Source organism: Mus pahari, chromosome 2, assembly GCF_900095145.1.
Source record: "Mus pahari chromosome 2, PAHARI_EIJ_v1.1, whole genome shotgun sequence".
NCBI lineage: Eukaryota > Metazoa > Chordata > Mammalia > Rodentia > Muridae > Mus > Mus pahari.
The window spans coordinates 48,207,407-48,219,725 of record NC_034591.1 but is presented as its reverse complement, the minus strand read 5'-3'; the positions used below and the strand labels follow the sequence as shown (position 1 = coordinate 48,219,725).

The 12,319-nt window shown below is 42.4% G+C and overlaps 1 protein-coding gene across 1 annotated transcript in view; it reads right to left on the bottom strand.

Annotated features, from left to right (window-relative positions):
* The window catches only part of Snd1 (staphylococcal nuclease and tudor domain containing 1), a 405,547-nt gene that overhangs the window by 159,524 nt on the left and 233,704 nt on the right, over window positions 1-12,319 (bottom strand). The window contains exon 14 of the mRNA XM_021191040.2: window positions 6,984-7,056. Coding sequence (XP_021046699.1) covers window positions 6,984-7,056 — 73 coding nt within the window. The remainder of the gene's footprint in view (window positions 1-6,983; window positions 7,057-12,319) is intronic.

Here is a 12,319-nt window from a genome sequence, read left to right as displayed (position 1 = left end):
GACAAAGCAGAGAGAGGAGCCAGGGCAGTACAGGAGTACTTCAGGGCTTACCACATCACTGTGGGCTTGGGACAGATGCATCAGACAACCCAGTCACATGGCAACGCAGGAGCCAGTAACACTAGTGAATGCCTTCACAATACCCTACTTTCATTTGTTTTTACCATGTTGGGCTCATTTAGCCAATCTTGATTCCTGAAGTAGAATCACAGAGTAATATCCATGTGTTCAGGGAATGGGAGAATGTGAACACGAACCAGTGACAGCAGAATCCATGTGCAGAAGCACTTCTCTTTGGAAAGAAAGAACATCTGGTTCAGGAAAAATGCCTCAGGACTCTCTCAATCTCCTTGCTACTTTCTTTGGACAAAAGAATGGTCATAGCTTTGTTTATTGAAATGGGATCTAGGACCCTGTGCTGGCAAGTTTCTTGTCAACTTGACACAAGCCAGCATCATCTTCAAAGAAGGAAGCTCAACTGAGAAGAATCTTGTTATTAGGGATTGGCCAATAGACAAATTTGTGTTGGGCTTTTTCTTGATTAATGATAGTTACAAGGTGCTGGGCTGGAGATAAGTTCAAAGGGGATTGTGTTCCCATGGACAGGTTATCGTGGGTTGTATTAAAAACAAAACACCAAGTTGAATGAGCCATGAAAAGCATGGCAGAAAGCAACATTCCTCTATAGTCTCTGCTTCAGTTCCTGCCTCTAGTTACTCTAACATGCTTTCGTTATAGACTGTAAGCTACAAGATGAACTACAGCCTTTCCTAAGTTGTTTTTGGTCATGGTATTTATCACACCAAGACAGCAAACTTGGACACATGACTCCTATGTAAAGTCACAATTAAACAAGAAATCAGAAGGAGCATGGGAAAAATTATAGGTCCATCTGTCCACCCATCCATCCATCCATCCATCCATCCATCCATCCATCCATCCATCCATCCATATGGCAGCAGAGAACTTTTCTACATCACAATTCACGGCAGAAACACACCATCAAGGTTCATGAGTCCACGGGAATGAAAAGGTTCTCCTCATTTGAGGTAGCGAACAAAGTGTCCTGCCTCTAACAGTGATCTACCTTTCAGGCTGGTCACTTGACCCAGCATTTCTTCAGAGGTTTTAAGCAGCAGAGTTAAGACACACTCAATCAATGGTTAAGATACCGTACCTTGCCTTCAATGTCTAGATTTCCAACCTCTAATCTTAACTGCGGTAGTACTTGAGTGCCAGGCATATTGGATTTCACGATATATTTTACTACTAAGGAGAGAGGCAAGAGGATGCCATAATTCAAGGCATCCTGGGCTACCAAGTAAGACCCTGTTCTCAAATATCCCAAGGCCTGAGACTTAGCTCAGTGGCAGAACACTTGGCCTTCTCTTTGATCTCAGACCCCCACCTGGTAAATCTCCCAGTGAATAAAATGGCAGTCCAAACAGGTATTATGGGGTCAGACAGTTTAGAGCTTCATTTTAACGCATTTATTGATGAGGCAAAGATTGAGAGGCAAGTAAGGAACAGACATATATAGGTCACTAGGAATGCTGAAGAAAACATTCTAAGTCTCACTTTATGAAAATATAGAGTGAAAATGTCAAATCTGAACACATTTCTCTCACAGCAGAGATCAGCTGTGTCTCTAATGGACATGTCTTCAGGACTTACTTGTTGTCTTCAGGACTTACATGCATCACGATCAGCCCTTCACAAGCCATCTTCTCGAGCCACAAAGGTGCAAAACAGACCAGGAAAAGCCACAAAGCAAACCTCCCAGAATTGCATCCCCACAAGAGAGCTTATAAGGCCGCGTCCACGGTGTATAGAGGGTACACTCAGGAATCTTCCTCCTTAGTTCAGAGTCTTGAACAACTTTCCTGATACGCAAAACTAAATAAAAGCTAGAGACCACGTCCTAAATTTGGTGCCTTACATTGTGCAAAGAACACAAAAGAAATACAACTCAAAAAATGTATTAAAACTCTCTAAGAAGTACTTAAACACAACCACCCCTGACTGTAGTCAATGCTGAAATATAATCCTGGCAAAGTTCTCACGGAAACCATAAATGCTTTCTGATTTATTAGGAAGAGTGATGTTCCTGCAATTCTGGGGAACTAAACGAGGGGTTGGGGGAGGATTATCCACACAGGACTCATGTGGCTCAGAGCTGAACCCTCCCTCCCCCGTCAAACTCCACAAGTGTGACGGCAACTGACTAGTTCCAACTTTCTGCCCCAATCAATGTCTTGTTGATGACATCCAACTTTTCTATAGAGACGGTGGGGGCGGGGTTAGAGGGAGGGAAATAAAAGAGGAAGTAGAAGGGGAGAAAAGGAAAGATCAAGGAAACAGCAAAGACAAAGAAATTACATATGGGAGTACACACATAGTATAGTCTCAGCAGTCTTGGTGAAGCAAGAGATAGCAAGGCCAGATAGGGCTGCACAGTGGGCGTCCATTTCAAAACAAGACAAAACAGAACAGAATACCTCAGACCTCTGCAGCCTGGGAGAGACTGCTAATCTAGCAGTCCTCCTGCCATTAGAGGTTCAGAGTGCTGCAGAGCTGTGGGGCATGTTCTTGTGTGGAGAGAATCCAAGTCAATTAGCTGCATACTGCAGGTCAACCGTTTCAAAACAGAAGAGAAGAGAGAAAGCATCTTCTCTTAAGTGAGGAAGAACTCGAACTGTCAAATGAAGCATAGATATCGGAAAGGCAGGAGTCCTGAACACTGTCACCACCACAGCTCTGACCAAGATTCCACTTTGGTTTATGGAACACAACATGCTTGCCTGAGAGAACATGGACCAGACAGTGAAGTAACTCAGGACAGCAAACACGGAGCCCAGCAGTATAGCTAGAGAAAACATTGCTGAAGAGGGTTTGGGCACAGGCTCTGACCACTCTTTGTGTCAGCAATCAACAACACACGATCATTAAAATTCCTCGAGCATCAGAACAAAGAGACCAGAGATGACAGGAGAGGAAGTCACAAATACACACCCGATTCATTACAACTCCTAACGCACAGATGGGAGAGGAAGAGATGGAGGCAGAGGAAGCAACATGTACTCAAAGTGCTGCTGCCCTGGAGGAGTGGGAAACTTGCACACTCTCGCTTTTGAATCATAATTGATTTGTCTCATCTACCAGAACACAGTTAGCCATGGGCCAGCCCCATTTGATTTTCTGTTTTATACTCTATCTATAGAATACTGTATTTATTGCAGAACAGGCTGAGGCAAAACCAATAATACACCTAAGATATGGAACAGCAGTATATTCTACAGACATGTAAAGCCCAACTTTCTACAGTAGCAAGGGAAGGAGAGGCAGAATAGATGAGTGAACGGAGCGCTCATCATAGGACTTCCCTTCAAACCAGGCCAGTCACATTTGTGCCTGGGTTTACTTCAAGGGGATCTTGCCCTGAAAGAAAACCAGATTATAGAAAAGTAAATGGCTTATGCTCATAAAGTCTACTCTCTATACCTGGAAAATACAGAAAATACAGAAAATAAGAAAATGAGAAAGTATAGAAGCTTGCCACTTCTTCTGTATGAAACAGTGTCTCACTATGTAGCCGTGGCTGGCCTGGAATTCACTGGGTGATCCTCTTTCCTCTGCCAGCTCAACAATCATTTCTTTAGAACCTTAAGTTTCTAGCTCAACAATGAGTACTTTTCTTCCTTAGAAGCCACTCTGAAAATAAAGATACACATGGGTCAACTTCTTACCACTTGGTAAAAAGTGTCCAACTAATTGATATGACATAGGTAATCTAGTTATCTTACAAAAGACTCAACTTAATGCTAAATATACCTGCCATTCATAAACAAAGATCTGCTTCTTAGAATATACCAGGCTAGAGTCTCACTTCCTAAGAAGCCCAGTTAATCACTCACTCCCATGCCTAGATCTTACTTCCCACCAGCAATTTAGCAAAGAAGATACTGCTTTTGCTAAATCTCCATATGAAAGTATTCTAATGTATCCTATCCTTGGCTCGGGGAAACTACAACCCAAGAGAAGATAGGAAGAATGGGTACAGACCTAACTTCTAAAGCGAGATGCAGTCAACTCTGAGACAAATCTCATAGGCTGTTTGCCTCATAGTCATTGACAGGACATCTTCTGCAGAGAACATCTCTTTAGGAGACAGAGTGTGTACTTATTCCTATCTTTTTTTTTCTCCAAAGATATGCATTGTGGTGGGAGAATAGAGGGAAGAATTATGCAGAAATAACAGTTCACAGTAAATTGGCATCATAGTGCATACATTGCCAGCTCAACAAAATCTTCCATTTATCATGACCTGAAACTATAGGGAGAGTCAGTATGGGGCAATGGGGGGGCCTCAGCTGAAAGTTTAAAAGAGATTAAGATTCTTTTATGAAGCTATTATATAAGTGTACATTACACTGTCATTACTCAGGGGTCTATTTTCCATCAGCTGCACACTGCTTGCCCATGACCCTACATGCCTACCTGTCCCTCAGACAGCAAAATTGCCAGCATGCTCTAGGGAGCAGAAAACACATACATCTCACTTAAATGGCACAAGGGCACCCAACCCATACTCACACTTAACACTGTGATGGAAGGACAGGGAGGTGAGAAGGGGAAAGACAAACCTCTTCTATTACACAGGGCACGAAAAAATTGCAGTCTTAGCTGACTAATTTGTGATCCAGACAGACAAGGTCATATCTGACATCTATTTAAAGTGAATAGCTTTTCACTTTCAGTCTTCCACCTGCTCAAACTTCCCTCTTTTATTTATGTGGTCACTGAGGGACATTTAACTGGCATTTATTTTTAAATAACTTAAGAGCAAACCATTTTTTTCCACACAAAAAAAGAAACTTAAAATAGGTACAAAAATGAGCCATAGTTTAAGGGTGAGTCGGTGGGTTAGGAATAATACTTATCAATCATGATAATGATAAAAATGAAGGCAAGTTTGCACTAGCACCACTGACATCTACAACAGCAACTAAAGGGTTAAGAAACACCAGAGAGAAGCAGGGTTAGAGATAGCAAGTAACAGAGAGAGGCAGCACCAAAGATTTCCTGACTCTGTCCTCTGGGGTCCTAAGAGGAAAGCCATGGCATCAGACCTCTGCCCTGCTAGCTTCCTGAGGACTTCACTGCCAGGGCAAACTGGAAGCCAAATGCGACCTCGGGCTACCAGGAGAGCCTATCAACCTCAGGCTACCAGAAGAGCCTATCAGCAAGCTGTTCTTTCACTTGGGGGGTGGATACACGGTGCAGTACAGCTCATACTAGTGTGATTTACTAATCTGTTTAAAATTTGTTTTCAATTTTAAATGACATAGTTTCCAAGGTTTCATTGAGCTCTAGAAAGGCCCTAGAGTATCAGTTTCACAAAAGCATTTCCATAGGCAGATGGTCCTCCATTGTGTTTTACAAAACAAGCATTTATAACATTTTCTTTCCCTGGAGCTGAACAGTCCCCCAAATTGCCTTATGATTATACCAACCTCTTAAGCAAAAGAACATTAAGGAAACTACTGTTGACAATACCACAGCACATACCTATAGAAATTAATAACATGTATGCTAGAATAACTCAGCATGCTAAGCCACAAAGATATCAGGCTAAAGAGCCACATGCTGGACACACCATCCCTTGCAACAATAGTCTTAGCAGATGCACTGTGGACACTAAGGGCTGAACGGCCACTACCAGGAAGTTTCATCTTCTCAAGATTCTAAGTCACAAAACCATGCATATCACTATATCTCACCTAAGTACAAGAGACCCCCAACCTTGAGACTGACTTAGCTCAGGGGAAGTAGGCAACCCTGTTTAATCTGCTGCATGGGCTAACTAGCTATATTCAAAGAAAAGCTCACTGAAGTCCCATTGTTTCTAATGGGGTATAAGGACACCCACACATGGGAGATCTGTCCAGACAAATTTTCATAAGCTACAATAGGAACAAGAGGATAGGCTGTGACGAGACATGTAAACATGACATAAGGAGAAGGCATAACACTCCAGTTCTGCCCTGCTTGGGCCCAGGCTGAGCAATGGAAAATTTGTTTACACTGGTATTGTCATCTTGAAGCCCAAGGCACATCCCTTGTGTGCTCAGAATAAGGGTCCTTTCTCCTTCAGTTTCTGATGCAATGTGGTCCTCCTCACCTATGGCACACACGATAGGAGTTGAAAAGGACTGTGCACCCTAGGTGCCATCCCTGGTCACCAGAGTGAAGTCAACACTGGCATTACCGGCATCACTCGCCTCCTCTTAGCTGGCAGTGCTTCCCTTCACAGCACTGTTTTCTCTTTCTCACTTGAATGTAGGGTCTCTCTCTACAAGAAATCCTCTGCAAGCAGGACACTGCTCAGTCAGAAGAGATCTTAGTAAGGACAAGACTTTACTGCAAAACATTGCTAGGGACAGAGCCTGTTAGAAGCTCAGAATCGTTTGTCACTGATTCTTCTATATATTGTCTTTACTTATTATCTTTAAGGATGGTCACATATTCCTCCATTCTGTTCCAGTAATAGACAAGCTGTGAAAAGAACTCATTAAGAAGTCACAAGTAATTCTTAGACTTTCTCTTATAACCTACACTTGACCTTTTAACATGAAGACTTCTCATTCACAGAATAAAATAGGTATTAAAAAAAACCCAGAGAGCTAATTTTACTTCAGTACAATGAGGAAGTATAAAGTATCTTCTAAACTCATAACAGTTAATAACGAAGAAGCAACATAGAGACAGCTCAGGTAAAGAAACAGAATGGGCGCTTTAAATTACGCTTTTCCACAATGTAAACCAGAGTTATTACACGTCTTAAACATACCCTGCAAAATTCACATTTAGGGCTTGAAAAGCACAGAGCTACAGAAAACAGATAAGCAGAGTCCTTTAGTGAGTAAGAAACGCACAGGCTCTTGGAGGCTGAACCAACAGTTGGATTCAAGGCCACAACTCACCCCAGAAATGTCTGCAACTCGGTGGATGGGTACTTCCTTCTTGCTGTGTAATCCTTTGCCATTCTTAATAGCTCTGTAAGGACAGAAGAAAAAAAACCTATGAAGATAAAAGCCATACCAGGGAGGAGTCTGGGGCTGGGGTGTGGGGAAAGGAGCGCAGAGTGTTGACATGGCATGTACCACTACACAAGCCTCGGCGTACACCACCGAGCAGCCAGACTGTGAGGAGCAGCGGCTGAAGGGGAGAGTGTTAGCTGTGCTGCTGTCCAGCCCAGTCACCAGGACTTGGCTGCTAGTCTCAGCTAACTGTGTGTCTGGTAATCAGAGAACTCCCTTACTTGTTTCCAAATTAAAGGCATTGTTTTGGACACAAAGGAAGAATCAGTTGGAAGCTCACATTCCTAAGAAGCACAAGTAATAATGTTTCAGTGCTTAATCACATGAAACATTTTAAATGCAAAATATGTAGCTTGTGTTCCAATTCTAATGGAAATAACTTCCTCCCAGGTAAAAAAGATAAACTGTCTGGAATGAAGCAATATTGTACAGAAAAGCCATGGGTGGAGGGAGGGGGCGCGGGGGGGGGGATTAGGGAATACTATACAACCGATATTAAGCTTCATTCCAATTAGTTTTGGGGTGGCAACAACAGGATTTCACAGGTAACTCTTGAATTCATGTATTTGACCATGAGTTGGTTGGTACCCATCTCCTACCTCTCAACTATCCATCAACTATCCAGCACTACTGGGTCACTGGTGATATGGGAAGAGTCATGGTGCAGAGCTGGTTGGTTAAGTTATTAAGCTCTTCCACTACTAGAGAAAGTCCATGTGAGTATTATTACCTCCAGGCCTCAGCACAGTAGAGGTCCCTAACTCTAGCCTTTGTAGGGTGGGTTTCTGGGTTCTAAATAAAGTTGGTTGAACAGGACCAGAGCTATGCATGGACCCTTGGTCACACTTCATCCTTGGGCCCATACTGACGTGGTGGTAGGAATTTCTGAAGAGGTTATTCTCAGTGTCACAAGTCTTTAATCTCAACAAACCAAGTCAGGGAGGCATTGCTCAGTACCACTTAGAATAGCCACACTTTTTACATGTAGCTGGTGCTCTGACAATTCAGTGATCCCCTCTGCCATTTCAGGTCTCCTGTCTGACTTGAAATGCTTTTCAAAAACACACCAAAGGGTTCCTTTTTTGGTATGGCTGTTTCCACCAGTGAACTAAGGAGGGACTCTTGAGTGGTAAAACTTCCTGTGAGCAAATGGCATAGTGCTGTGAGAGAGTGGTATAGTGCCTATAAGTCTGCACAGGGGATTTCCTGGTGGTGTAGCTGTTTTTGAATGGTTCCTGTAAACAACTCCTAACAGGTTTTAGGAGTCTTTCTGTGGTTTGTGGTAAGTAGATACCTATTAAAAAAATTATGCTCATGTATTTAATATGTTAATGTGAGCATGTGCATGTACGCCTTCAGAGGTCAAATGGCAACATGGGCAGTAGGTTTTCTCCTCCTACCATGTGGGCCCAAGGAACAGAACTCAGATCACATGTTATAGTAACGAATGGGATCTACCTCTAGGAAAGATGCCCCATTTCCTCCCGAGACTTAATTCAGTTGGGCAGGTCAAGCACCTGACTAGGGGACCACCCCAAGAGAGGCAGGTTCACCCTAAGTTAAGTACTTCCCCTTTCTAGAATTCCCATCCCCTAGTGGAGTCCACAGGAACTGCCAAAGGGTTTGGCAGGGTCTGTTTGACCTACTGAGTCCTGACTCAGAAGGACTTAACTTTTTTTTTTTTTTTTCCTTTTCTCCTTTCGTTTGCTTTTGGATAGTGTTCAGAGCCCAAGTATGCTTTGAAACTCCCTAATGCTTTGAGCTTCCTTATTCTTTTTTTAAGGCTCAACTCCCTGCCACTGGGCTGACCTCTTTGGCTTACATTTTTCATTCACCTCCTCTGGGCAGATGCAAGAATTAGAGTTTGCCTACTGTGTGGTTTTTCTTTTAAACCCTCGTAAATTCTTCTTGCATTTCTGTTTGAGCCTGTTCTTAAGTTTTTAATTAAAGAGGCTAAGAACCCAAGAGTAGACATCCAACTTCCTCCATATTGTATGATGGTTCAATTGGAACTTCCCAAGATTTCTCTTACTACTTCTTCCTTCACTGACATCTTTTAGTTGGTGGAGAAAGAAATCCTGTTGCTATAGACCTTCATCAGTAGATCCATCACACTAGTGTCTAGATTCCTCTAGACTGTTCATTATACCCTCTGGGAAGTTATATGGCAGTCTTACACTTAGGATAATAGTAATAAAAAAAGAATCTCACACACACACACACACACACACACACACACACACACACACTGATATGACATACAACTCACAAGGCATTTCAAAGTTCCTTGAGGTTACTCTTCAGTTGGATACAACTGCAATGGATAGTGGGACCCACCACAATGAGTTTGTACTGTTGAGGACTCTGTTGTTGGCTACTGACTAGGACTGACTGCCAAGGAAGGTCTGTGCCTAGTTCTTAGGATTTGCAACTAACAGGACATGAAGACAAACTAGAAGCCATAAACGAGTCATTTCTATTTCCTAAAGCTCCAATTTCCAAGATGAGGGTTCTGAATTTTCACAATGTTCCCCAGGGCACCAGGTGTCTGAAGAACCATCAAAATAAATAAACATGCCCTCTGAACAGGTAGGCTCATGCTGAAGGGCTGCTGAACTGGTAGACTTTCCTGGACTAGAAAACAACTCATATACATGAAGAAAACCACAAAGGCTCCAAAAGTAAGTTAGGAAGCCAGGCAAAAGTAGTGAGGTACATAGTAAGCTCCAATGATGATTTCTTTATGTGGCCCTAGACCCGGAACTTAACCAGGAGAAACAATCAGTTACCAGCATGAAAATAGAAAATGTGAACAACATTGTACAAATAACATTGACAACAAGACAGTTCTTTAAAACCAAGTCCTAATAACCAGACAAGATCTGCTTTGTTCCTTTAAGTGAATCTCAGGCACTGCCCTGCATCCAGGCTTTCATACTGAAAAATCTTCAGACAGGTTGTTTTACATTTAAGTTATGATGGTTAAATTAGATCAAGTTTAGGATGTTCACGCTAACAGTGAAGGTGCATGGTAACCCTGGGCCTGCTTTAGAGAATATTACTTTCTGTAATCAAGCCCATCTACATTTATGTGTCAGTGCGCTATCCCTGCACAAACAGAAAAACCTCGAGTTAAATGTTTCCAGACCAATATGGTTGTCATTTTCTGTGTGGTGTAAACTAAGCATAGTAAACTGAAATTCTTTTTTCCAAAGTTGACAGCAAAACCAGTTTCCAAGTTATTATTCATGTGAATATTTTTACTAACACTAAAGACTAATAACAACATTATACTATGCATCCATCAAAGCAAGAACTTCTTGAGGTAGAACACCATATTCCTAGATTCCTATTCATTTGTAATATCAAAGGCTGGGGCTGGTACTTCTAGCTACCAGGGAGGTGAAACCCAGGAGCTCAAGACTAACTTGGCCAGCATGATCACACACACACACACACACACACACACACACACACACACACACACACACAAACTTGAACAACCTGAAATTGTTCCTTTTGTTAGTTCTTAACAATGAAAAAGAAACTGACAACTCATAATAGGTAGTCACTCAGGTGTCATCAGGAAGTACATGGGATGCAAGCCACAAAGCAAGAGATATTTGTGAATCTGTGGGGACTGGTCTGAGTTGGGGCCAAACCTACATTCTTTGCCAAGCTGTAAACATCCTTACTTCATGTCTAAGTACATACTCCAGGACCAACTACAGGACATTGTATATTTTAAGTCAAGAAGAGCCATGCTTAGAGGAAAGCCATGTGTGCTGTCCAGATGGCACTTCTCAGTGTTGCTCTCCCCAGTTATCTCCGGGCAGAGTATGTACTGGATACTGGTGGGTAGGTGAAAGGCACGGCTGCATGCACAAATACCTGAGTGCCACAGGGCACACTGACACTGTCCCACAGGGTCTTGCCCTATAGGCTATAAGCACGGCTTTATATCCCTTTTCATCAGGCAAGGGATGAAACTCTTGCCTTCTGAAGTTGTGCTGCTTCCCCTCATCATGCTACAGTCTCACCATAGAAAGCTGGTATTGAGACCAGCCAGGGGAAGATGGCCGGCAGACCACATCCCGTTACTCTCAGAAGCTTTATTCTCTGAGATGAAGCAGCATGAAGCCAGAAAAGCCAGCAGTGTCAAGAATGGACAAAAGCTGCCATTGGCCAGAAAGAGTTGGTGTATAGCTAGATACAAGAAAGGTTGATGAGCAGAAGAGGGATGAAAACAACTTTCTAGGGTTCTCCCTGGCCTGGTCAGACTGTCTGCTGCTACAGTGTAGAAGATAATTTCCATGCAGGTCACTGGAATCGTCTCCTTGTTACAGATATGGACTCCACACGTATTAGTGCTATGGTTCTCCACCCCCCCCACTCCACAGGAAAACCAGACCTTTTGCAAACAGATGACAGCTGTGACCTGAACATTAGCCACAGTGCCTGGGCACACCAGAGACAGGATCTTACTCACCTTCAATGCCCAAGAACCAAAACTACTCTTAGATTTTGTGTGCTGTAGTGCTATAATTTCCAAGAATGAGCTATTACTAAGGCAGAAGTTGGTATTACAGAATCATTCTTTATTTCTTTTTTAATTATTCTAAACTGGGCCAATCATCAGGTCAATTCTAAAGAAATTGCTGTATTACCAACTAAGGGACAGCAGATAGATAGTTACTCTGAACAAACATTTTTGTTAATTTACAATTTTTTCAATCAGATAACTGGCACACAATGAATTCTTACTTTAGGTACATATAGGAGCTGCAGCAAGGATACTAGAAATGTCTATTAATCAGCTGGGGGACCAAAAACTACTGAGTATGTATATGAATTTTCCTAGAGAGCAGTAGCATTTTGTAAAGGCTGCTTTCACACATAAAAGATCTAAAGACGATACTCTAATAGAAAGTAAAAACTGTATATAATAGAGAGGACCAGTAGTGGGGAGATGATCAAGAACGCTTGACTGTCTCAGCACCTGCATCTTCTACTACTGTCATTGGGTACCAAGATGCCCTCAGATCTGTTTGTTTCATCTGCTACAGGCAGCACTTTTCTTCTTTCTTCATGGTACCCACTTTGTCCTTTTATAACTCTCTGGATTCAGAGTGTAGCCCAAGATAACCTCACAAAAATTTAAAATGAATTTATCAGCCATTTTTGATGCTACTTACTGACTTTTTTTTCTTTTTTCGAGA